The sequence below is a fragment of the Bacidia gigantensis genome (genome assembly GCF_019456465.1).
Source record: "Bacidia gigantensis strain McMullin 20006 chromosome Unknown contig_245, whole genome shotgun sequence".
Taxonomy (NCBI): Eukaryota; Fungi; Ascomycota; class Lecanoromycetes; order Lecanorales; family Ramalinaceae; genus Bacidia; species Bacidia gigantensis.
Window position 1 is genome coordinate 435800 of NW_025408601.1, and position 25384 is coordinate 461183.

The window sequence follows — 25384 nt, forward strand, 5'->3', positions numbered from 1 at the left end:
TTATAAGAAGCAAGTACGCGTACTTTAGAGATATACAACCAAAAGGCCAATGGACAACGAGCGAGCAGGAGCCTGAACACTTGAGTCACCGACCAGCGGTCCCCTTGGATAAATACTGCCATTCATTTCCCTCAGCCGAAATGGTGCCACTGTTGCTTCGCCCCCAAACCTTGCTAGCTCTCCCTTTCCCACTCGCAAAGCAGCTTGGCAGGAAGCTATGTAGATTAGGCCGGAAGGTCCTCCGCTTTATGGGTCTAGATGTAGCCTAGGGTGTGCTTTCTTTAGAAGCTTAAAGGTTTGGCATGTTTGACTTCTTGCTAGCATCTGTCTTTGACGGCTTCCATTGGGTGTCTTTGGGTAGTGCCCGCTGTGCATGCATGCGGCACCGTTGGTGGGCTTCAGGGCTATAGGCTGCAGCCCAGTAGTAGTAGTGCAGTGAGCCCAGGCTTTCTTTCACATCCGAGGTGCTGATCGTACAATCATGCCGGGAAGCGGTCGTGCAAAGCACTTGCGTTCCTGCATGTCGCTCATGGAGTCTCGTCAGTAAAGACTCACGATAGCAGTGTTGTCAAGGCATAGTGCGTTTGCTGCATTGATGGCGACTGTTAGGCTCTTGTCCCGTCATACAGAGCACGTCTGTATGTGACGGACTGGCAGGTGTGCAGAATGGCCTGGCGTGGTTTGGCTTCGTGGCTCAAGATGTCATCTCGAGAATGGCACACCTCAGATGGTGTAGGTTAATGGGGTGCCAGCGATCGACGTTTGTCTTGGCGCGTCCAGAGATGGACTTGAACTTTTCTGTGAAGTTTCTCCCCAATGATCTGGATCCTGACAACATCCCAAAATGGACCTGGCTCCCTTAGTTCTAGTTCTTGACGATGCCCTCCCCACGAACCTTCCATGTTAAGCAATGGACCGTGTTCCCCCTTCACCGCCTCCACGTCCTCCTCTTCCCCCATCGCGAGTAATACAAGAATCTGATAGCATGGTGGAAATGAAGTTCAAGAATGTGCTTCTTGATTCGTTGACCACAGAATACACCATGGAAGAAAACATCCAGCTGGAGGACAAAGCTCACTACTTCTTCTTCGGCACCCCTAAGGAGCCGGACTTCCTAGCTGATGTTACCTTGACATCCAATGGATTTCAATTCCACCAGGAAGTACTATCCCTAAATGCATCACCCTGTCTTTCACGATGAAGCCTAGGCGTCGAAGTTGACTTGACAATGTAGCAAGCACATTTGCCGCTCGATGTCACGAAGCCTACCTGCTGATCTAAGCCAGGGCGAGTCCATCTCGTGATGATTATTTACTTATTACCAATTTCTGTCAAAGTTTTCGGATCATATTCTCGCCTACCTGTTAATTTGCTTTCAATCCTTCAACCCTGTGAAATCAAGTCATCGTAGAGATGATCCTTGTGAAGTCAGCGAAGGATTGCTACGGGATCCATTTGGAAGATTACGACTAGCATAGAGGCGTTATGCAGGCAAAACTAAGGCCTCCAGAGTGTGTACGACATCAGTGAAACTAGGCTCTCTCATTTGTCTGAACTTGATTGGCGGGACTTTGCTTCAAAAACAATGAAACAAACGTGGTGAATATGCCTCGCCCCGTCGTAATTGGTTCTGACGGTGGCAATAGTGGGGTCCCGTCTGTAAGCTTTTGAAAGGGAGTTTAAATAAATTGAAGACTTTGAAATCAGCGAATGCTAAATACCCTCCTTCAACGAGTGTCCTTCTCTGAAGAACTTGCGCCAGCTACTGAAAAGCCGAGTCCATGCGCCATTGAACCATAGCAATATGTCTGATCCACCGTGTATCGATGAGAGTCTCTTCTTCAACCTCGGATCGGTCAAGCACACTGCGTGGCCTACCCCATACGTAATGAATATAATTCTTCTTTGAGTGCGGCAAGATCTAATTGAAGGGTCAGATAGATCTTCTATCAGGGCCGAGAGAGGATGGACCAACTGTTGTCTTGCCGACGGAAACACAGAAGACTTTGCATGCATACTGGCTCAAGGAATATTTTGACGGATCAAAAGATGATGTACTAAGCCAGAGCTTTGCCCAAGGTGTTTTACTGACATCGAATGGCACTGAAATCGAAATCGCTCCAGAAGCGAAGGCGCTGCTCAATTCATGGGGTAACCACTGGATTGACACACTGCAGGGTGGTGTAGCCATACCCCCAGGACCGTACTACTTCAAGAACAACGCCTTGTGGAAAGCCTTGCGGCTTTATGATGATCATCAAGGGGCGTTCGTTCTAGCTACTACCAAAGCAACGGACGAAGACGGCAAGTATGGTATGCAGACTCCCGGGCCTTGTTCTCGCTGGTCACAGGACATGTTCTGGTCGTTCGGTGATCATGACAAAGCAACTCGTCTTTGAGAATGAGTTTGGGGCGACTCAACCATGATAGGGAAAACACTCACTTTGAGTACTTTGAAGAAAGCTATGCTGATTCTGCAATGACCGCAGGTGTATTGAATTCTCACGCCCTTGCGGTACCCTCACGCTTGTCCGTGAGAGCAACTGCAGAGGTATGTACTTTGAAAACGTTCCCTCGTGCTTGTGTTGCTTTTTTTTTTGGAATGAACTCAACGCAGGCGTGCCAAAGGCCGAGTAACGCACATTAGTACGAAATGAACACCTTACCGGACGCTGTTCTTGAAGCTTTGCAACATTTCTAAATCGCAGAATTATCCTTCGTCATTATTTGCTCATATATTGGTGTACCCCGATTGCGTGATAAGACGGTCAGCTGACATGAATGGTTGTGTAGAAGCCATTTGCGGAATGGCGGGTTGCTATCAAGGACAATATTGATATACGGGGCTTGAGAACATCGATGTGTAACAAGGCCTTTCTTGAGCTATATCCTCCCGTGGCTGCTACGGCGTCATCTGTGAAAAGCATCATTGAAGGAGGCGCTATCATTTTGGGGAAAACAAAACTCAGCTCTTTCCTTTCTAGAGAAGAGCCCAGCGAGTCCATCGATTTTCAGGCAGCATGGAACCCTCGCGCAGATGGATATCAGACTACTGGCGGGAGCAGTAGTGGAAGTGCCGCAGCTGTTGCTGCATATGACTGGACCGATATCGGAATTGGCACAGATACCAATGGCAGTATCAGAAGGCCAGCTCAGTGCAATGGAGTCTTTGGGCTTCGGCCTAGCCAGGGGATCTTCCCGCAAGACGGCATGTTCACCATCTTCAATCACGTTGACGTTCCCGGCATCTTTGCCAGAGACATTGGTAAATTGGCAGCCTTTGCGAGAATGTGGTACGGAGAGCCTTTTACAGAAAGAATCACAGAAAGTCTTCCGTCCAGGGTGATCATTCCCACAGATTTCTTGCCTGAAGAAGATAATGCCTAGAAGAAGGTCGTGCTTGATTTCTTGGAAGACTTCGGAGCCTTTCTCCACATCAAAGCAGAGCGGATAAAGCTGAGTGAGCTATGGGGTCAAAGTCCTCCCAAAGAAGCTAAAGGGCAAAGTTTGCACGAGTATTTGAAGGACGTAGGTCGCGATACTTTCTTGTATGCGAACTACCACAGTGGGACAGGCTTTCCCTACACGTACCGCGAAAAGTTCGGCAAGAATCCGTTTGTCACCAAATTGGTACAATGGCGGTGGGAGGTGGGCTCAAAAATCTCCGACGAGATGCACATGGAAGCAATGCGTCGTGTGAGTGTATACAAGAATTGGTTCCTCAACATCGTGATGCGGGTTGGAGAGACGGACACGTTTGTCGTCATGCAGAGCGAAGACGTGACGCCGAAATATAGAGATGACCCTCCTCTGTGAGTTATCCCAAATATTTCTATATTTCCAGAGATTGCTAACGTATCAACACAGAGAATATTCCATCCAGCCCGCTTGGCACCAATGGTGGATCTCGCCCTTCCTAGGAGCCCCAGAAATTGTGATCCCAGGTAAGATGTCTCCATGCTTCCGTCCACCGAAAATTGGGGATCAATGCTAAGCATTCTCCAGCTGGTACAATTGCGTATCAGTCACGCATCAGTGGTAATATTGAGCATTTACCCGTCACAGCGCAAATACTCAGTCAACCTGGTATGCTCCGTATGGCGTATCCGAACTATCAAGTAATTAATGCAGGACAGGGTCCGATCTGGAGCTTGTTTCACTGGTTCAGCGATTTTTGGCTGGCGTTGGCCGTCCATTGAAGGTCGAGACTGGGAGATCAATGTTCAAGGAAACAAAATGATTCTCGTTAATAGCTTCGTGCAGAGACTGCGAGGTAGTGTTCCTGCCTTCATCGATTGCCAGCCTCAAGGCTTGATCGCAATTTGGGAGAATTCATGGATGAGCAAGGGCCGATAGTCCTGCATGTTAGAAGGTCTAAGCAGAGGGTTTTACAAGACATCAAAGACCAAGGCTGTGCTCCTCGTGGGCCATTGTATGACCAGCCCTTGTAACTGTAACCAGATTGAATGGGCCCTTGCTGTTTGATACTTGGATATTTGGATGTTTTGATAATCATTGACAGATGAAATGTATCAATGACATCTGGTTGACCTCACGTATCGAAGACTCAAACGATTAATTTGGAGCTCCTGTAGTGTATTCAGCTTGAATCGACGATCTCCCGTTAAGATGCCTGATTCTAGCACCAAGGAAGGCACAACTGCGTCTTTGAATGAGTGCGAGACCGATCGCGGAGAAGACGGACATAACCAAGTATGACGCAATGTGTAGATTGATAATACATGCCTGACTCCCTTCTACCTCAATCTTCTTACATCCTCTACATCCATGAGCATACCGCCTGTATGTCCCTCGATAATGTGAAGCACATCCTGCTAGTAAGCCTTCCCCTAGCCCCTATTACCTTCCCCACATCCCACTCAACGTCCATCCCCAGGTCCTCTCCGGCAAAGGCGGCGTCGGCAAATCCTCAATAACAACCCAACTCGCCCTCTCCCTCTCCCTCTCCAACAAAACCGTCGGTATCCTCGACATCGATCTCACCGGCCCCTCAATTCCCCGCCTCCTCGGCCTCGAAGACGCCAAGATAACCCAAACCTCCCTGGGCTGGAAACCGGTCCTCGTCCATCCATCACAAAACCTCCCTCCTCTCCCAGCTGAACACCAGCCTCCCTCTCCCTCACCTTCGTCCTCACGCCCAAACAACGATCAGAATGGTAACTCCACTCACCCTCCGAGCCACCCGTTCCCAGCTACAGAAGAAATACGAATCGGCGCCCTGCACGCCACATCCCTCGCGTTCCTCCTACCCTCACGCTCTTCAGCCGTAATCTGGCGCGGCCCCAAGAAAACGGCAATGGTGCGACAATTCCTGACAGACGTGCAGTGGCCCCCGCTGGACTACCTCCTCATCGACACCCCACCGGGGACAAGCGACGAACATATTTCTCTCGCGGAGACGCTGCTGAAAACCCTGCCCCCTCCCATCACTTCCACCACGTCTACAGAAATCAATGGTCGAACGGTTGGAGAGGGAGGCCAAGACTAGCAGGCGCCCTCATAGTAACGACCCCACAAGCAGTAGCAACATCAGACGTGCGCAAAGAGATAAACTTTTGCCGGAAAACCGCCATCCCGGTCCTGGGCGTTGTGGAGAATATGAGCGGGTTCGTGTGCGAGTGCTGCGGGGAGCGGACGGATTTGTTTGGGAAGGGCGGCGGGAGGGTGATGAGTGAGGAGTTTGGGGTAAGGTTTCTCGGGGGCGTGCCGTTGGATTTGGGGTGGGGGGTTGTTGTTGAGGAGGGGGGTGGGGTGCGTATGGTGATGGGAGAGGGGGAAGCGAGAGGGGGATGGGGGTGGAAGCGCATTTGACGGGAATACAGGTGGGAAGGGGGAGGGGGAAGAAGAGCATAGGGAAGAGGGGCTGCATGGTGCTGAGGATGATGGGAGGGCGAGGAGGAAGGAGGAAGCGTTGCTGGTGCAAAGGTATAGGAGCTGTAAGCTTAGCGAGGGCTTTGGGGGGATTACGAGGCAGGTAATTAGTATAGTAGAGGGACCATAATGCCATGAAATAATGAGCATGACTGTTATCAATGAGATCAAGAACCTACCTATTGAAAACCGCCTTCACAATTATTCTTGAATTTTCACACTGTTTTGTCATGCAACTAAAGGCATTCATTACCTCCGAGCATAAAGTCTATAATTTTGCATGGTCCTCAGTTTCTATCATGTCCCTACGTCCATTTCTGCACCATGACTCCGCCCCTCTTGAACTCCGATAGATCACCCAGTACCTGAGATTTATCCCCCAACTCTTTGCTCGGAAAGGTCGTCATAAGCGTATAACTCCTCGTCCTGCTCTGCGGGCTTGCCGCATCGACAAAGCTATAGACGTCCCCAATCGTATGTGTGTTATTGAATCTACTCGCCATCCTCGTGCCATCTCCAAGTCTTATCTGTAAAGAGATTGTCGGCTCACTCTCATTGACATCCACGCTCGGCTGCTCCGAGCCTGTTGATGGCGGTTTCGCAGCCTGTGTCTGTTGCTGTGGCTGCACGGCTGTCTCAGTGACCGTCTCTCTATCAGCGGGCGATGGACTGCCCAATCTCTGCCCGCCTCCCTCAAATGGTTTGAATTTTTTCTTGGGTTGGACGTATTTCTCTTTATGTTGCTCCAGATGCACGTCTACCTCCTGGTCATGTGTGACGTTCAAGATATGTGTTGGCGCCCGGCCTAGCTTGATCTGCGCCAAAATCTGAGCATTTTTTGGGTCGTCGAAGCGATATAATGGCCCGTCATCCACACTGAAGCCGTCAGCCCAGAAGTGCAACCGCCGTTGCACGAGCTCAGGACGGCGTGGAGCGGCAGCATTAGGGTCGGGGATTTCTTGGGATGGAGCGTCATCTCCGCCAAGTGTACGTGCTGCTCCTCTAAAGTTTGATTCAGCTTGTCGAGGATCATCACCGCCGGGTCGTTGCAAGCCACTGAACATAATGTTAGATGATTCTTTGAACATTTAGAAAAGGACCAGTACCGCCTCGCCCGGTCAAGAATCTTTTTCTTCAGGTCATCAGGATTTTGGACTGCCAAACCCGATTTTTCTCCGCCAGCGAACATATTTGGGTTCCCACCGTCGTCGTCATCCTCATCATCGTCTTCATGGCTGTGGCCTGCATGCCCACCAGCAGCCACTGCGTTGAGGTCGTTCAGGGTCGCGAACATCCTCGGTGGTTTTTCTCTTGTTGATTTTCGAGTTGGAAGGGGGGCAGATTTGGTAAATCTGAGGTGGTCGGGATGGGCTGGGGGGGCTGCCTTGGCCCTGTTGCTTGCTCATTTGAGCCGTAGAACTCGGTGACTGCGGCGGCGAAGTCCCACGAATTCTCTTCGAGGAATTGCTGGGCCTGATAATCGAATGAGTAAAGCGCAGTTTGTCAGAACAGCTTAGCAAAGCTCACGACTTGTGTGGTGCTTCCTGATATTTGCACGAATTGCGCTAACATATGCTCCTTTTCTGGCTCCATCTTACTGGTAAAAACCAGCCAAGTGGTGTACTTTAAGGGACGTTTTCAGTAGAGATAGTTGTTGAAGGAGGGTGGGTGTTAGGTAGCAGGCACAAGAACAGAAGGTGCAAATTATGTCATTTGTCATTCAATCCGCCGGAGTTTAGCCGTCTTTCCAACACCGTTCACTTCTCAGGTACCAGTGAATGATAATACAGCTATCACAATGTGTCGGTGACGCGATACAGCAAGCTCTGTTGACCCCACGTACCACTTGAAATGTCCTCCTCCTCTCCGCCACCCTCAAACCCAAAGCCCGATCTCACGCAATCTACCGCGACTATCCCTTCCGACAGCGAGCGCTACAGCTCCTCCGACCCCTCCAACAATCTCTCTCCTTCCCCAGAACCCTCCACAGAGGAGCGACCGCCTCCACTAATACTCTACTCGCCGCCTACCATATGGGGCCTGCTGCGCGGGGCAGCCATCAATTTGCTGTTACCGTTTGTGAATGGGCTGATGCTAGGTTTCGGGGAATTGTTGGCACATGAAGCTGCCTTTCAATTAGGGTGGAGTGGGACGAAGGTTCGTCTTCGAAAACCTCAACAAGACCTCTTCACGAGCCTGCAGACATTCAGGGCGATCTGGACCGTGGCTGATGAGACTTTCGTTGCAGATATTCCCAAGCGGGCGGACAGCGCGGCCGGTGGGGCCAGGAATTGAGGTCAGAGAAGATCCGTTGGAGAGGAGACGAAGAGATCGCGAGATGGATGATATGACTTCTTTGGAATGACAAGGCTCGTTAAGTGGTTGGAAATGCCGTAGAAGGCAGGTTGGTGCTAAACAAAATTTTCACATGTTGGTCTCATGTCCTTGCAAGCCAGCATTGCATGGAGTCATAATCATCAAAGTTCTTAATTCCGTATCGTGTCCAAAAACATTCATGGCCCAAGCACCGCCGGGTTTCGCGCTTTCGCCTGGTAGTGCAATTTGAGTTGGGGTTTGCGGCATGGTGCTCACATTTTCCGATGCTGGCGCATGAATTATGTTGATGATGTTTGACGAGCTTGTGCTGATTACGAGGCGTTCAATATCTCAAGCATCAGGCGTGATAATCGTTCAATTCTTCCTGGCTAGATGGTCTAGTGCAACTTTGGTATTGGAGGAAAGACAAGGAGGGGACCATTCGGCAGTGGCAGGCAACGCGAGTAGTTCTGCAAGTGGTTCCCATTCTGTGAGGTGAATCGTCTTCAATTTCCAAAAGCATGTGTCTACGCAAATTGACGCCCAGTCGCTAAATGCAGTAGCATGACAATCAAGGCGTATGTACATGCCCAACCAAAACTCTCCAAACGGCCGTATATACATGTCCTACCAGGACCTTCCAATTGTCCGTAATTTGCTTGGGACGACTCACTCGCAGGTCTTCGCCATCGCCCATTGGCCTGCACCTTTACGAAGTCGCCGTCGAGTCCGCCACAACAGCAGAGTCGGCCTTCTGAATGGTAACCTTCAAATCTGCCCGCGGGCCTGTAATGATACTCCCTCCATTCGCAATAGTATCGCCGTTTCCAGTGGTACAGCTCTGTGCGATTTGGCCCACGGCGATGTGTATAGCGATCCAAGAAGTGCTGGCGCCTCCGGCGATCGATACTGCGCATTTACCATCTGCAAAACTCAGAGGCTGGCTTATCGACATGTCGGGTGCCTGATCCATTTGCAGGATGGCGTTAATGCAGTCTTTGGTGGGGATTCGATCGGTGGACATGCCATGGCCCGAGGAGCAATCGACTGATCGACCGCTGGCATTGGGTGATTTGATGGTATTGGTGTGGTTCGTATCTTGGGCGGCGATGAGAGCGACGTGGTGGTTGACGAGTAGGAGCGACAGTACTGCTGAGATGAGTGAGGGCAACATTGTGAGTTGATTGCTTCATACTGAGCCGAGAATATCCAGGAAATGATATATAAGCTGTGCCAAGTTGATAGTGAACACACAAACAAGCGCTAACGGCCATCGCACAGGCGAATGTTTTGGAAAGTGCTCCTGCTGGTTCCATTATTTTCCCGAAAGAGGCTCAAGTTCTACTTCACCGTGCTTCAATCATTTCTACCGCGTAGCCGCAATCCGTTTTTGGACCCGCACCACCAACAGCATTGGCAAATTTGAATTGCGCGTACACAAGGCGAAACTACTTGCCGCACAGATCGTGTCGTAATAATGGGATCGTGTCTTTGGACGAAGGATTCAAAATTGTTTCTCGTCGGCGGCTCTCTAGGCATCCTTCAGACCCTTGGGCATCTTGGAGACTCCACCAGGCCTAAGCTGGTCCTCACAGCGTTGCAGATAATGTAGGCCAGCTTCTACCACCATCATTCTCTGAGTCGCCGTGGTCGCTTTTGATATGCAGTTCTTTGAACTTACTAGGGCAGGAGGATAATGCATATTTCAAAAGATGCTGTTAGCTTGAAAACGTTTCACAAGCAGCCATTGAGTTGTGACATTCGACCAGACACCAGTCTCTCGCCAATCATTGCATACCAATAAGTACGATTCAAGTAATGAGTCTCTCTTTACCAACAAGAAACACACGAATGACGCCGTGGTTTTTGCTGTAAAGATGTTTTGGCAGAATATGGCATTAATGTTTTGGCAATTTGCAACTGAAATTGGAATTGAAGCAAATTTTCTGTAAGACTCAACTTCTGAAATCTTGATTTGCATGCTTTTAATTTTTGTTTGCGTAAGATGCCCTTAGCAGCTCCTTAGAAGCGTAGAGATCCTTGCAAGAAACTCGTGTCTCATCCAAGCCTTTAGAATCACAAGCAGGTGTTCCTTATCAGAATGTTTCTATGGTGCCCGCGTTGGTTCCATTCGAAAAGCTCGCCGTGGCATCGGTACTAGTCGAAGGAAAAGTAGTATTTCCGTCTTCGCCACCTCCACTTAGACCTACTGGTTTGGCTAGCGATATCAGCAGACCTCCGCTCACCCCAACCCTGATGGTACCAGAACCCGCGATGTCGGCGTTGGCAAGAGCGCAAGTAGTGAGCAATTGCGTTGCTGCTACTTGCAAATATAACCACGAGCTGTATTCTTGCTCTGTATCCACAAGACTGACCACGAACTCGCAGGATTTGAATCTTGAAGCCCAAATGTGACCACCCATGGGACCACGGAATCGCTGAATCGTTGGATCACCGGCTTCGTTCATTGCGAGGAGAGCATTGACGCAATGCCATATTGTCACTGCGTAGGTTCGTGTTGAGCCTTGGCATCTAATGCCCCTTTGGCTGGAGTCACTAAGAGTCGTGTTTTGTCCTACTGTTGCCAATGGCGCGTTCTTCCATGATTCAGGTATCTGAAAATCCTCGGCGAAAGCTGAGTATACGAGTGAAAAGATTGGCGCTAGAATGAATAACAACATGTTTCCAGCAGTCGAATGATATTGACGGGTCAACCAAGCTGAATGCACTCGTACTTTGATCTCGTCATGCATCTGAGGGCAGATATGTTCGCTATAAAACAATCGTACAAGTCTATTATTCAAATATGCGGGACGCCTAATGCTCGTAATGTGTGCAAAGTAGGCTTGAAATGTTGAACAAAACAAGCCAAAGCCAAAGCCAAGACCATGAAGTACAGAATCACCATAGATCCGTATCAGCTAATTCAGGCCTGCATCTTGCTTGGATGCCGACAACGAAGGACAAAGAAATTTGAATGAAACCAATCACTTTCCAGGAATTCAAATGCAACCGAGACATTTCACTTAGCCTATGCGGTACATCTACTCCGCTGTCTGAGGCTGAGGGAGTTGGTAGCCGCGGTGAAACAAAGCAACATTAGGTTCGCCTTGGCGGCTACATGATCGAGAATTTGGGATGCTTGCTGGACTGAAAGCCGATCTATTTTGGTTTGAGACAATGTGAGTAAATGCGAGATCAACATGTGGAGAAGCGAGGAGACAACCCTTGCTCGCCCTGACCTTGATCCACTTATACCGCCTTACGAGATCACCACCGTCTTGGAGCATTAACAGGACCTAGCTTGCTAGCTAGACTCGTGATATTGTCTCCGAGTATCTCCATTTCAGCCTTAGCACCCGTAAACAGCATGACCTGTAACTCTCGCCTCCATTTAGGCTCAGCCCCATGCTCGGCCAGAGGTGGGCTATTTTGCAGCATCTTGACAGCCTTGGCTCTATCTCTGCCGCTGAGGCTCAGACGACGGTCACTGATTTGCGCAGAGTCTGCAATGATAGAATTGAAGATGTCCTTCCATTCAAGACCAAGCCATTGAAGCGACGGTAATTGTAGGCTCTCATTTTCGTGCGAGAGGTTGATTGAGCCGTACTTGTAGGTAGACATGATCGCAATACCATCGGGGTCAAGATCGACTAATGCCCAGATTGGGGGCTCGACCCCTTTCTCAGCGTAGAAAGTCGAAAGATGACCAAGGAACGATCTGGTTGATATGTCGGGGTATCCTCTGGCCTAAAAAGGGTGTGAATATTAGCCCTGCCATAGTACGAGAACCGTGCGACGGACTGTCACAATTATGCCTTCATGTGACAGCAGCTTCATGTGCAAACAACTGGAGACTAGGGTTCTGAATGTTGACTAAGATCGTCCCTTTAGTCCGTCGCCAGTGTAGAAGATAAATCACATACTTCTTTCTCAACCACAATTACCCAAGCTGCACTTTCTGCATTGATCGTTTGCACATACTGATAATCAGGAATGAGAAGAGCATTGCCGTCGTCGCCCATGCTGGAAAACGAGCCATTACGATAATTGACCGAATATTTGCCCGCAACGAGGCCCTTCGCTGCGGCGGTCCATACCCTCGTTAGCCAGAAATCAGACATCGAAGTCAATTTGGGCTTACCACTCTCAAATCTACCCTTCGCAGACCAAAAGTATAGGCAAGACTATCGACACAGCGGTCCACTACGCCTTGAGATTTGAAAAGTTCGACGTCCTGGTAATAGATGTTTCTAGGCGTCTAATTACACACACAATCTCAAATGAGGGAACAAAGATCGATTACCTCTTCGAGATTTGAGTGTTTGTAGCCAAGGCTTCGTGGATGAGCTCGAGTATCCTCAGCAGCACGGCTATATATCCAGTCAGCAGTTGTACAGGGGAGGACTGGATCCAAAAGTACTTACTGAATCTCTCAGCTTCTTTGGCTGTTTTTGCTGGCCAAGACACATTAAAGCACTTCTCCGGTGGTGCACCATGGTCATTGGTCTGAGTTGATACAGCTGAAGATTTCGACCTGCATCTCAGGGGGATTGAAATGCCGTCACCTCTTTCTAGAGAATCGACGATATTCTCGAAAACACTTTCTATCGACATTATCGCTTTACTATTCGCTGGGTCATGGCAAGATGCCATTCTAGAGTGTAGGTAGAGAGCTTTGGAGCAATTCTGGTGGGTGGTTAGGGCACAACACTCCGAACCCTAATCTGTTTTTCCTAGCAAAATTCTACGCATTCTCAATTCTCAACTCCATCAGTCGTCTCGCCATTTGTCTGCCGGCTGATCGTCTGTTCACTCCAGGCCGCTCCTTCTTCTACCTCACTTTCGGAAGGTGATGAAATGTCAAATCCAGCTTTAGATAACGCTCGTCGTATGAAGATTGGTGGCTTCGATGAAGCCAGATAGTCGTCTCCGATATTTGGTACTGGCGGGGGCGGTGACCGCTTTTCATGAGTAGAGAAGCAGCGTACGCTCCCATTGTTACCGCTCCTCTCTGGCACTGGTTGACTGTGCAATATCTTTGGTATGATTGCGGCAGGTATCTCTTTCGCCCCAGGTGTAATGATTGCTCTCGGACTCACTGAAATTCGAGGGCTCAGTAATGAAAAATAGTCTGTAGCTTCACCTCCACTGACCAGTGTGCCAAGCTTGTGTGATTTATGTGGAGAGCACAGGCACGGTGTTGAATGACCCAATTCTTCAACACACTCTCCTGCATTCAGTTCCACCATCGACTTCGGCCCCAAAGCCAGATGTCTGCGCCTAGAGTGATCTCGGCTACCACCCCATTGGTCACCTCGGACGCGAGAAACTGCACGAGTTGCAGCATTCTGAGGCCATTGGATTCTGGTGGAGACGGGCAGTTCGCCTGGGTGAAGATGAGAGCCGGGGAGTTCAGTTATCTCCGGGACGATAAAGAGCTTTTTATGCAAGCTGCTGTCTCGGAAGAAGTAGACATAGATGACCGTTAGGAGGATGATGACAAGGAGGCCACCAATTGTTGCGCCTGCAATGATGCCAACTTGATGAGACGAAGCGAAGTCTGGGTTTGGAGGTTTATAGTCATTGGCTGCTGGGACAGCCACAGTGTCGGAAGGTTTGCTACGTATGAGGGAGGTCGTTGACATTATTCGAGAATGGTCCATTTTCTGTGGCAACTTCGCCCATATGTCTAGTAGTATATAACTAGCGTGACAAGATGTGTTTGGTGACCTTTGTTCTCCCACAAGGAAATTCAGTCGCCAACCACAACGGCTATTCTTGTAAGCATAAGCCTATGGTTCGGACCCGAATGGTACTTACAGGAATGAAAGACACGTCGAGACCAATCTTGGTCGAGAGGTGGAGCAAAAGTTCGCTAAAGGCCAGGAGGCGGAATAGCCATGGTGTCCAGTGGGTTTGGGCAGGCCTCTTCCTTTCACGCAGCCACGCACGAGCTCATGGTACACGTATTTGAAGGGGAAAACCACAAGGGGACTTGTACGTAAAGCACTTCGAACTAGCCCAATCTACTTAGCTTATAACAAGCAAACAATAGTCGGGTGATCCTTCTCCTAGCCATGGCGTAATGTGATCGATTGTCTGTGATCCCTCCCTCGCAAGCAAGCCTGCAAAATGGTCATTCCGTGCGAATAGTGCAGCTATCGGGAAACGCCAGCCACAGTCCATCGCACCAACTAGCGCAGAGATTACCATGCTGAAAATCTGCCACTGGTACCCGCACGATCTGAGAGGTGGCGGAGTGGGGAAATTTGGGTAGAATTTGTGTGGTCACAGTGAACGGCTGATGTTCTCCTCGCAAATACCATGATGTACTTAGCATGGATGAATTGTTTTTGGCAAAGTCAAGCAAGTTGCTGCAGGCTGCCGTCTTAGCATGATGCTGGTACCCCTGTCTGTACTCGTGGTCTGGCCACTAATGCCCACATCTGCAGCTAAGGGAGCCAGAGCACGCCGTCGCTGTTTCCAAAGCGGACCGGTGTGACGGAAAAGAGCAAGACCGGGAAGCCTAAAGCTTTTCTCTGACATTTGCAGTTTCAGATCTCTTTCTATCAACTTGCCTTTCTGGGAAGCCCAGGCTTTGCTGAATGGGCGAAGAATGGGAACAATGTGATTGGACCTTCTCGTCGACCCCTCTCCAAGATTTGGTGCATTCTTTCAAGCCCTTCGCAATTTCTGAGAAATTGCTAGGTGACTTTGGGCTGCGGATTGTAGGCTTGCTGAAGCCTTGCGAGAGAGGGCCAGCAACCCCGATCGTCTTGTGCTCGTTCCTTGCAGCGGGCAAGACGATCTTCAGGCATTCTTGTGTGTGAACAATGTGTCACGAATCAAGCTTACGATAGCGCAACATCGTGCTGTTGTCAGCGAGGTCTGTCTGCATGTGTTGGCGCATAGTGTTGCTCACCTTTCGAATAGTCAAAATCTGGAAGGCCTTGACCGCACCAAAAGCTTGACCCCATAGCTGTCATTATCGTAGAATGAAAAACAAGTAAACGGTGACCATAAGGCTCCCCAATTGCGATGCCACGCTTATAGGAGATCGTTTTAGGTGTGTGGCGTAGCAGAATAAGTTCTCGTTCGGAGAATTAGGGTCTTGAAGATGAGAATCTTGGATCGATTACTCCAGCTGGAACTGAAACTAACCTGTCGCACCAAGTTCACTATAATTCGAACGTAAGCAATCTTGAAACGGGCTGGGTGTGCGTTTCCTGCCGGCCGTGCTGACATTTAAGAGAAGCTGAGAATCGATTGCCCGGCAAGTGAAATCGGCATACAAGAAGACAAGGCTCTTCCACAAGGCTGTTCATTGGATTGCCTTGGCCGATACGGTAAATCTTTGAGCATATGTACAGATCAAGGCTCTTACATGGGTATCTGAAATTTGCGATCTCTGTTGCACTCATCACTCTTGGAGGTCATCGTCTCCGTGCGAGTTCTTGCCGCCTCCTCTCCTCGTACTGTTTTGCTTTCTTCATCTCCGCTTCCGTCCTCTTCCTTATTCCACTCTGTGCAGACTGTTGCTGGGATGCTTTTTGTTCTGTTTGTTTCACGAGGTCCCGCCACGCTTGCTTGAATGTATGTCTCACTCTGGCGATACCCCATGGTGGTCGATCATCGACCGGTGTAGACTTTGTGGTTCTGATGCGAGGGACTGAAATTTCCTTTGAATCACTTGGTTTTTTCAAAGGATACATCTTGAAAGTCTGTCGGAACCATGTTTTTCGGAACATCATTGTTTGCCATGCGGTGAAAAAAGCCGTAGTGAATAGCGATATCTGCAAGCTGCTCGGGAAGAACACGCTGAAGCACAAAGTCATGATCGGCATTACGTATCGAAATAATAGCGTAATCGAAGCTGATGAGGCGACTTCAGCTGTTTGAGTCATGTACTTGGCAAAGCATTTGGTGAGCTAATAATCGAGGGTATATCTGAGGGGAAACTCGCTTACCTTGAAGGACACGAAGTAGATTAGACTCGTACATATCGGCAAGATGAAAAGCGGATCTGGCAAGGTCAAATCTGTGAACCACCAAAACCCGGCGGTATCAAAGCCAGGAACGGGCAAAGACCCCATTCCTCTCAATAATCTGAATGTCCCAAATCCAATTGGAATCTGCAATATTGGGAACCCCATTGGAAGAATTCTTAAGCCCAACTCCCTCCTTTTTGCCATTAATTTTTGATTGGCCATCATTTGTGCATTGCGGTCACCACTGGCTCTAGCAGCCTGCGTCCCCGCCAATTCCGATTCAAGAAGATGCTTAGTGCCTGCGAACTTTGCAGACATGTCATTCGACACGATGTAGCCTGGGAGCATAAGCAGCCGAAATCCTGCCACAATGCATACAATGCTAATGCCCCAGGGTAGCCCAGAATATATATACAGATGCTCTAAAGTCCATTGCATCATCGAGGTAGTGCCCCAGCCATAGTCCAGACCAAGCTCTTTCAGATAGCCAACATGCTCGTCAACTTCCCATGTCAGGTCTGAATAAGGATCGAAAGCATCTGTGGTAGAAGGGTCGAATTCAAGGTTCGGCTCTGCGATAGTTGTCGGGTCGGTAGATTGGATTTCAGCGACCGGTGTGACCGACTCGGACGTTGGAGGCGGAGTGGTCACCGCGGTGTCACCGCGGCTGCCGAAGAAATTGAAATAGGACGCGTACCGTGGATGAGAAGAATTCAGTAAGCTAGCACGACCACGACGTCTGGACCAAGGTTGCGGTTTGGGGGGCCAAGATGAAGGTAGGCCCCGGATAGATGGATTCAATGGCCTCGAGAGAAGTGAGAACTGAAACTTCTGTCAATCATGAAGGTAGGGAGATAAAACAGGTGTACTTGCATCTGACCGCTGACGACTGCCAACAGGTGTCTGAGCGTCATACTTTATGCTTCTACGGCCGACTCGCTGAAGGCAACGAAGCTGTAGCATTGCTCAATTGATTTGTTAAATTCGCAAGAAGCAACTGGCCTCAAATTTCGGTCAATAAGGAATCATACGAATAGCCGGGTAGCAGCTGGGCAGCTTCTTTCGAGGCCGCTGCGGGTCGGTTCGGCCCCTTAAGCCCAGGCCGCCCTTCAGCGCCTATCAGATACGCATCGGACTCTTTTTACAATGAAGAAGAATCCCCTAAGAGCGAGTTCTAGGACTCCTTGCTGTATTCATGCTCTAAAATATGACCCTTTATATTGCTAGAGTATGGGGAAATCCTTTTCCTTTAGCGACCAGGATGCTTCAAAGCAAAATAAGGTCAGTGGTTTCCGTCCACAATCTATTCTGAAGCACGCTTAAGTATTATCTTAAGTCCGTTGCAAGGGTGACTGCATCAGCTAAATTTGCACATAAATAAGGCCTTGGCCTTTGCAAGTAAAGACATCAAGATCGGGGTATCATGTATCGTTCTCCAAAGCGCAAATCATCTTCGCTCAAGTCCTGGCATACCTCCATTGCTCTACTGTCGCTGAGGATCCTGACCAAACCGTTTGTCGAAGAACTTGAGGACGCTCATAACACTTGCAGCTTCAATCTCAAACGCAGTTCTGCCTTCTGTCTCGTCTGTGCGTGGCACTGCTGCCAATTGGGAAACCCATGAGCCAAGGTCATGACTTGCTTGCGGAAACCCCTGATGCTGTGATAGTCGAGTAAAGGCGTCAGCGCAGGAGAACGTACGCTCTGTCGCTGTATTTGAGGTGTTTCGGGCTGTTGTGGATGCAGACTTATCTGTCACAGTTGCTCTGGTCGCCGCGAAAGTTCGACAGAAGACTTTGCTTTGAGGATCAGCGCGGCATTGGGCACAATTACCGGGGTTTTTGGTGCAAGAATTCGAGATCTCATTGGTAGAGCTTGCATTTAATGTCTGATCGAGATCACCCACTTGCTGAGCTGATCCCTGCTGCTGAGATATTTCTGTAGCGATAGCGGCACATATACACTCAGTCTCGTCGTTACAGAAGCCACATCGGTCCGGAGCCATATTGGAGGGCTCGGAAGCAACGTTTACGGTTGACGATGGAATCTTTGTAGCTTTCCGAGACGCAAATTGTGCAGTGAAGTCTATCTCGTTATTCTCGAAATCTTCGTGAATGTCGCTCAGACGAGCCCGTTTCGTCTCCGCCTCTTTGAAAGGTGAGTGAGTCCGCTTGGCATTGAATTGTGCTCCATCCTCTGCATGCCCAACCGGAGTTAAGAATTCCTCGACACACCGACAGCGGTCGTTGTCATCGGTGCACCTACCACAAGTCACGCCCTCATCAGTGACATCCGTATTTTCTTGCTGATTTAGAGCCTGGCCAGGTTGGTAGACCTGATTCTGCGAGCTGATGTTCTCCCTGATCTCTCGACTTCTTGTCCTCAGCACTTCGATCTCCGAGTCTGCTTGCTGTCTTTGCCATGTCTCTCTGTGGCAAGTTCCTTCTAATTCTACGGTCTTTCGCTCATAGGATGCGACCAAATTGATGTAATATTGAATGTCGTTCTGCAGCCGGTGTACTGTTTCTTTGAGCTCACTATTCTCCTTCCGGAAATCGTCCTGAGACTCTTTGAGTTGTTCTTCGAGCTCACCAACCCGAGCTGCTCGTCGCTCGCGAAAGGCTCTTTGTGCTTCTCGATTCTGAGCCTTTCGCTTGGTCGGTGGGGCATCTCCTGCTGGTTTTCTACCCGGCTTTGGCCGTGGTGGAATACTCCACTGTTTACTTATAAAGGAAGTCTGCGGGATGGTTGAACCTGGCGTTGGTGCAATGGGAGTGTGCTTATTTACCGTTGCTGGACTGGAAGGCGTCAGGATGTGCGGAGGATGTGGCGTGGCAGAGGCTTGCGCCGATGCCATGGTCTTCAGTGACTGAAGAACAAGTTTCACTCTTCACCAAGCTAGTACCATCTTGAATGATGGTGCGAGGTGAAGGAGTAACTCTCTGATATGTCATTGTAATCTGTGGCTGGACTCCGCCTGCTCCGCAAAAATTAAGCTTTCCGATGTCGCCTCCGATAAGATTAGACTCTTGTCATTTTGCTGGGTGTAAGACGAAAATTGCATCACTCTTCTTGAAATGTGAAAGAGCCGGAAAAAAATTTACCAATTGCTTGTGCCATCTACTCGGTTTCATTTGGATGAGTAGTCACCGGCAAAAACTTATAAACTATGGAGGACTCTCTAATTTCTACTCCGTACTAGTCGCCTTCTCGTAGTCTTCACCGAACAGATCATACCATTTGTCGACGACGCCCTGACTCATGCCAGCTCCTATGACCTCTTTGCCAGCTATCCAGTCCTTTGTGGTAAAGCTCATGTACTCCTCCATACTCAAAGTATTCGCGTTATTGTCCTTTTTGTTGTCATCGGGATTCTCGCGTTCTCGGTGCAAATCTGTGGCTACCGTTGGCGGTGCAAGCTCGATGACTTTTATGTTGGTACCTTTCAGCTGCGTTCGCAAATTCATTGTCCAAAAGTGCGACCAAGCTTTGGTACCATTATAAACTGGGTTGATGACGCTTGTAGGAAGATAGCCCAATAGACTGGTCACATTGACTATCAAGGAATTCTTTTTGGTCTTGAAATATGGAAGAAAGTTGATTGTAAGATGCATAGGACCGCGAATGTTTATGTCGATTTCTTGATCTGCTTTAGCAAGATCAAAATTGTGTACATCAAGTGGACGTTGGACGCCAGCATTGTTGATAAGGCAGTCGACTTTTGGGTGCTCTCTGATGACTTTCTGGACAAATTGTGGTATTGCTTTGACGTCTCCGGTGTCCAGGGTGTAATACGTGGTTGAGGCTCCCATTTCCCTAGCCGCTTGCTGAAGCTTCGACTCCGTCCGTCCAACGAGAACCACATCCTTGCCCTGTTTCACAAGCCATTCTGCGATGGCTCGTCCTATCCCTCCACCTCCACCAGTGACAATCGCACACTCGAAAGACAGGTTCTGTTGAGACATTGCAACCCTTGTTTTTATCGACACTCGCTGCACAGATGATTATGCGAGGGTTCAAGAAGAGTGCGTATTATTGTGAGAGAGAGATCGTAAAGGAATGGATAAGCATTGTAATTATATAGTTGCGGTGGGCTATGATGACGTCTAGGCGATGACGTTCGGTCGCTCCGAATTAGTCCGAGGCAAAATCTGTCCACCGTTTGGCAGCACTGGGCTTTTTGAAGGCTTCAGCTCTTTGGAAAATCATCCTGCTTAGCGCACAGCACAAGATATACCAGTCAGACCACTCCACGTACAGAGTATTGCAATTGGACAGAGCAGAAAGAAAAAATACAAGTGTTACTGCGTCGGGTCAAAGAACCCCTGAAAGAAAAGGCCGCCGAATCTTTCGCGAACGCGTACAGCTTTGAGCTTCATGTCGCCCACTTCTTCCAGCCGTAAAACGATGAGGGGAGCACACACACGCAAATCGCAAGCAGTTCAGCTCACCTAGACAACGTCGGTCTTATTCGCCGACTAGGCTGCACTGGTGGGTGGTCCAACTTTCTGATCGATTTCGATAATGCAAGCCAAAGCTGATCGCTGCTCGAATACTTTCCCCCCTTGAGTGAGAAGGACTCGGTCTTCTGCCGACGTCAGTGAGTCACGCTCTGTGCTGATCTTTACTAAAAGCCAAAGGAGTACGCTGGTAGTGAACGACAAGGGACTTTGATATAGGAAAGCTTTGCCTAGATGTTGATACTCTGGTCATTTCTTCTCTTGTTTGAAGTATTGCCATTTGCCGGTATCATCAGGTGTCCTTGCTTACTTGCCCCCTTACCAGTTGGTATGTTGAAAAGCACAGCAGGCTTACCGTGCTGAAATGCTCGATCAACTCGGAAGTATCCTTTCCGCTCAAATTGTATGATATCATCCTCTTTCAGTTCGGCAACGTTACAGTCCGCGAGGGCCTCAGAGCGGAACTCCGTTTTTTCATTGAGAAAATCATCGAGCTCATCACCCTCTTCAAGGACATCTTTGGTGATGAGGTAGTCAAAATCCACAAGCTCGATTGGGATCAGCTCCTGTCCTTGTTGGGATAACCAAGTAATTTTCTGTTTAGTAGTTTTGACGTCACCTTGTAAGTGCAGCTCAAGTTCAAGGCCGGTCACCTCTTTGAGGTGGAGTGGATTGAAGGAGTGCTTGATATTACGGACGATCGCGTTGCCCCAATTCATCAAGGTGATCTCTTCATCCTGCGCGAAGTTTTGGGCGTCAACTTGTTCAATCAAAATTTCCTCACTAAACGCCACTTTTTTGGTCCCAATCTCGGGATTCTTGCCATGCTTGGGCTTGTCCTCTGTCCACGGTGCTAAGCGTGCACCTTTTACTGTAGCTTTGACGGCATGCTCCTTAGTGATGGCAGTGTGTCGAGGTGCCACAGGATCAATGTATTTCTTGTTTGTCGCCCAGAACAAGGTCCAGTCAAGATTCACTATGTTTTTACTTGGCCCCTGTTTGAGAATGAACTCACGAAGAGCGGGTATCGTCATGCCTCTGCGGCGAATGCCACGGATAGTGGGGAATCGAGGATCATCCCATCCCCAGACAACGCCTCTGTCCACGAGCTTTGTAAGCTTGCGTTTCGACAAGACGGTGCGGACAAAATTCATGCGAGCGAAGTCCCAGATGTGAACTTTTCGTAGTTGAAGAGCATTTAGCATCCATTCGTATTGAGGATTTCGATCCCGGTACTCGATAGTTCTGAGAGCGTGGGTTACGCCTTCAATTGAATCGACAATGGGGCAAGCAAAGTCGTAAGTGGGATACATTTTCCATCTGTCGTTCGTACGGTGGTGCCTCTCCGGATTGCATCGGTATATGACGGGGTCACGTAAAGCCTTGTTTGGATCATCGATCGACATCTTTGCTCTCACACACCACCTTAGGCCTTCGTCTGTCCCCTTTTTCATCTCCTCAAAACGCGCAAGATTCTGATCTACGCTAGCATCACGCCGCTCGCTCTTGATGCCATGCCATCTCTCATGCTGCATCTTTTCTTTCTCGGTGTCATCACCGTACGCTCTGCCGTCTTTGATCAGCCTGATACAGTACTCATATAACTCGTCAAAGTAGTCGCTAGTGAAAGTCGTTCTGTCCGGTCGTACCCCCATCAGGGCGAGATCCGCGACAATAGCGTTCTGAAACTCTTCTCTCTCTTTTGATGGATTGGTATCATCAAAACGGCACAAGAGTGTTCCGCGATATTCCTCATGAGCAAAGTAGTCGTTAAGCAAAGCAGCTTTGACGTGGCCAATATGCAAGTAACCCCTTACTTTCGTTAGCATAGACCTACCAACCGAGAGTGCAGCATATTTACGACGGCTCTGGAGGAAATCTCGTTACAACCCCCTTGTCAGTATCAGGAAGTCCGATCCCGTAGCTTGCACCTTTCGAGCTCTGAGCTGATGTCCGTGCTTGTGCCTGGGCATTTGCCGAGTGAATGGCGTTTGCTATCCAAGGACAGATTTCTTCAATGAACTTATACCAACGAGTGACATTAAGCATTGCTCCCTTCTTCATCGATGAATAGCCGATCTTGCTGCCACGTATCACACCCCATACTGCGATATCAGCAGCGGTCACGCTATAGTCTACAATGTACGAGCGGAGTGTTAGATGCGCGTCAAGCTCTAAAAGATGGGCCTCTGTTGCGCGGACGTCCGGAGCACTAATCTTGGTTGATCGATCAAACCACTCGTTGACCTTCTCATTAAGTCAACCATGAGCATGACTAATGGAAGGCAGCAAATACGAGTTCATCATTCTTTCCTCTGAGAAGTGGATTACTCTCAAACAGACTGTTCAGGACCTGTTGAGAGCCAACCAGCGGGTCACCTGACCCTGTAAGCAATTCAACAGTGGACTTCTTTAGAGGATCAAGTATGTCAACATCCTCAAAGATAAAATCGATACTGGTCTTATCATCTAATATTTTGGTGAAGTGAGCCACCAACAAGGCGGGAAAAGTCGTGGATTGACTCGCCTTGGCGGCAATCTTCAGCGTGGCCATACTTCGCGAGAAATGGAACGCGGTATTCGTGAAGTCGTTGAAATGAGCGAATCACTTCGGTTTATATCGGATTTAGAGCGGATTTAAGAAGCTTCACTCGAGTTGCCCAGCTCCATGCAGATTTCGAGCTCTTGTTCTCAATGCAACATGTCTATAAGACAAAACCGTTTAAGGATACCTCAGACCCTTACCTTCTGTTCATTGAGACCGCAGCTCGCCCTGAGGCTTTTCTCCTCTACCTCCCATCGCTATGTATCTAATAAACCAAAAACAACGAAGAAGAAGAAAGCCCGCACTGAATTCATAAACCACAGTCTTAAGGACGCCATGAAATTCTCATTATGCGATGCTATGCGGTGAGACGGAAAGACTTTCTGAAATCGATTGACTTACTCATGACGATTTTCTAGGTACATTAAAGCGTACGAAGTCGGACGGCCACCTACATCATCTAAATACGACCTTGCTATCCGTCTACGCACACCTAAGAACGGTCCTGCAGTCCGCAATCGTGTCGAGCTCCCTCACGTGGTCAATTCCTCAACTCGAGTCTGCGTCATCTGCCCACCAGACTCAAAACATGCAAAACAAGCCGTCGACTCAGGCGCAAGCTTAGTAGGGGAAGAGACCGTATTCGACGCAGTGAAAGCCGGGAGAATAGATTTCGATAAGTGTATCTGCCATGTGGACTCGGAACGAAAGTTGAAGCAGGCTGGCGTCGCGCGAATGTTGGGGCCTCGAGGTCTCATGCCAAGTGAAAAACTAGGGACCGTGACAAAGGATGTCAAAGCAGCAGTAGGGGCGATGATAGGAGGCAGCGAGTACAGAGAAAAACTAGGGGTGATACGGTGTGCTGTCGGTCAGCTAGGATTTACACCAGAGGAGATGCAGAGCAATATCAGGGAGTTCATGAGCGCAATCAAGAGAGATATTGCGCAGTTGAGCGATCGTATCAGCAAAGATGTCCACGAAGTGGTGAGTATTTCATTGAAGCACCGGCCACTGCTCTCAAGATCTTGGCTTACGATGTTCTAGGTATTGAGCTCAACGAATTCCCCTGGCTTTACCTTGAGTGGAGAATTCAGGAGTCCGGAGAGTCCCTCGACCAAAGGTTTATCTGTAATATAGCCTCATTTCATGCATAGCGATGTCATTCAACGGTAATTTTGCTTCTTTTTCATCACCGTTTGAGAGATCGAGTCTCCTGCAGTACAGCAACAGCGTCTCTCTGCGCTTCCATGATCTTGTACAGCTCAAGAATATCCGGAATCATTCCTTTCCTGTCATGATCAGCCATGACCTGTTTGAGTGCGCTGCCCAGATCCAGTAACACAGTCTGCTTCAACCGCAAAATCCTGTCTTCCTGTCTCAATAAGAACGGATGCTCTGAACCAAGCCTGTTTACGAGCCTCGTGACATAACCATACTGTTCAACGTGTCTCTTCAACCTCCCAATATCCGCAGCGGCCTCCGCCTCCTCTTCACTTTCGTCCTCGCTCGCAGCATCCTCTTGCTCTTGACGCTTGTCGCCGTTCTTTGTCAGCATCAACCGACGTTCTAAATCTTCCAGTCGTCGATTGACTTCTAACAATCCTCTGCCTAGCATAGTACGTCGCCTAATGACCTTCCTCTCCTCTATCAAAACCTCCACCTCCTTCCTCCTCTCCTTGACCTTGTCCCTCAAGCCTTCAACTTCCCGTTTAAAGCCCAGAAGACCCACCCTAATCTCCTCGATTTTCTCATCTCCCCCTTTCAAGTCCTTGCCTAAGCTAAGAAAATCTTCATAATTCGAATTGACGAGGTCGAGTAGCTCCTTGCTTATGTCTTGTGATCGCTGACGCAGCTCACTGCGAAGATCTTCAAGTGACTGGTGTCTGTTCTGAAGAGAGGAGAGAAAGGATGTGGGGTCGAAGTCCGGAGCGAGGAAGGCGGCACGTGTGAGCGGCTTCGGATAGGGAAGTGAGGAGAGGTCATTGGAGGAGGTGGAAGAGTCATCGTCGTCGAACTGAAGTATATCATGTTAGCTGTTCCTTGGAAGATTCAGCTGCCGAGTATTGTTGTAGACTTACGTAGAATCTGCGTGACATTGCTGTGCGGAGCTTCCACTCGTACAAGTGAAACCCAATTTAAATTTCTAGGTACCCTTTTGCGGACTTTGCTCCGCAACTTCA

General features: G+C 49.0%; 11 protein-coding genes across 11 annotated transcripts; 3 read left to right on the forward strand and 8 right to left on the reverse strand.

Annotated features, from left to right (window-relative positions):
* Positions 1-985: 985 nt before the first annotated feature.
* KY384_005232 (uncharacterized protein) lies at positions 986-5509 on the forward strand (the record flags this gene model as incomplete). Its single annotated transcript, XM_044813733.1, has 8 exons — positions 986-1162; positions 1932-2313; positions 2490-2551; positions 2794-3342; positions 3388-3812; positions 3868-3944; positions 4006-4118; positions 4898-5509. 8 exons carry the CDS (start codon positions 986-988, stop codon positions 5507-5509), a joined length of 2397 nt encoding a protein of 798 aa, XP_044669034.1.
* A 688-nt stretch (positions 5510-6197) lies between these two features.
* On the reverse strand, positions 6198-7186 carry UBX1 (UBX domain-containing protein 1; the record flags this gene model as incomplete). The annotated part of the gene is made up of 2 exons (XM_044813734.1): positions 6198-6948; positions 6999-7186. 2 exons carry the CDS (start codon positions 7184-7186, stop codon positions 6198-6200), a joined length of 939 nt encoding a protein of 312 aa, XP_044669035.1.
* A 557-nt stretch (positions 7187-7743) lies between these two features.
* On the forward strand, positions 7744-8187 carry KY384_005234 (uncharacterized protein; the record flags this gene model as incomplete). Its single annotated transcript, XM_044813735.1, has 1 exon — positions 7744-8187. The coding sequence occupies one exon, from the start codon at positions 7744-7746 to the stop codon at positions 8185-8187; it is 444 nt and encodes a 147-aa protein (XP_044669036.1).
* A 730-nt stretch (positions 8188-8917) lies between these two features.
* On the reverse strand, positions 8918-9382 carry KY384_005235 (uncharacterized protein; the record flags this gene model as incomplete). The annotated part of the gene is made up of 1 exon (XM_044813736.1): positions 8918-9382. One exon carries the CDS (start codon positions 9380-9382, stop codon positions 8918-8920), a length of 465 nt encoding a protein of 154 aa, XP_044669037.1.
* A 2096-nt stretch (positions 9383-11478) lies between these two features.
* On the reverse strand, positions 11479-12332 carry KY384_005236 (uncharacterized protein; the record flags this gene model as incomplete). The annotated part of the gene is made up of 2 exons (XM_044813737.1): positions 11479-11958; positions 12135-12332. 2 exons carry the CDS (start codon positions 12330-12332, stop codon positions 11479-11481), a joined length of 678 nt encoding a protein of 225 aa, XP_044669038.1.
* A 633-nt stretch (positions 12333-12965) lies between these two features.
* KY384_005237 (uncharacterized protein) lies at positions 12966-13874 on the reverse strand (the record flags this gene model as incomplete). The annotated part of the gene is made up of 1 exon (XM_044813738.1): positions 12966-13874. The coding sequence occupies one exon, from the start codon at positions 13872-13874 to the stop codon at positions 12966-12968; it is 909 nt and encodes a 302-aa protein (XP_044669039.1).
* A 3808-nt stretch (positions 13875-17682) lies between these two features.
* Positions 17683-19056, reverse strand: KY384_005238 (uncharacterized protein; the record flags this gene model as incomplete). The annotated part of the gene is made up of 1 exon (XM_044813739.1): positions 17683-19056. One exon carries the CDS (start codon positions 19054-19056, stop codon positions 17683-17685), a length of 1374 nt encoding a protein of 457 aa, XP_044669040.1.
* A 331-nt stretch (positions 19057-19387) lies between these two features.
* Positions 19388-20164, reverse strand: KY384_005239 (uncharacterized protein; the record flags this gene model as incomplete). Its single annotated transcript, XM_044813740.1, has 1 exon — positions 19388-20164. One exon carries the CDS (start codon positions 20162-20164, stop codon positions 19388-19390), a length of 777 nt encoding a protein of 258 aa, XP_044669041.1.
* A 725-nt stretch (positions 20165-20889) lies between these two features.
* Positions 20890-23213, reverse strand: KY384_005240 (uncharacterized protein; the record flags this gene model as incomplete). The annotated part of the gene is made up of 3 exons (XM_044813741.1): positions 20890-22471; positions 22521-22906; positions 22956-23213. The coding sequence occupies 3 exons, from the start codon at positions 23211-23213 to the stop codon at positions 20890-20892; spliced, it is 2226 nt and encodes a 741-aa protein (XP_044669042.1).
* Positions 23214-23540: 327 nt separating this feature from the next.
* Positions 23541-24248, forward strand: KY384_005241 (uncharacterized protein; the record flags this gene model as incomplete). The annotated part of the gene is made up of 2 exons (XM_044813742.1): positions 23541-23569; positions 23624-24248. 2 exons carry the CDS (start codon positions 23541-23543, stop codon positions 24246-24248), a joined length of 654 nt encoding a protein of 217 aa, XP_044669043.1.
* A 145-nt stretch (positions 24249-24393) lies between these two features.
* Positions 24394-25300, reverse strand: KY384_005242 (uncharacterized protein; the record flags this gene model as incomplete). The annotated part of the gene is made up of 2 exons (XM_044813743.1): positions 24394-25218; positions 25283-25300. 2 exons carry the CDS (start codon positions 25298-25300, stop codon positions 24394-24396), a joined length of 843 nt encoding a protein of 280 aa, XP_044669044.1.
* Positions 25301-25384: the final 84 nt, after the last annotated feature.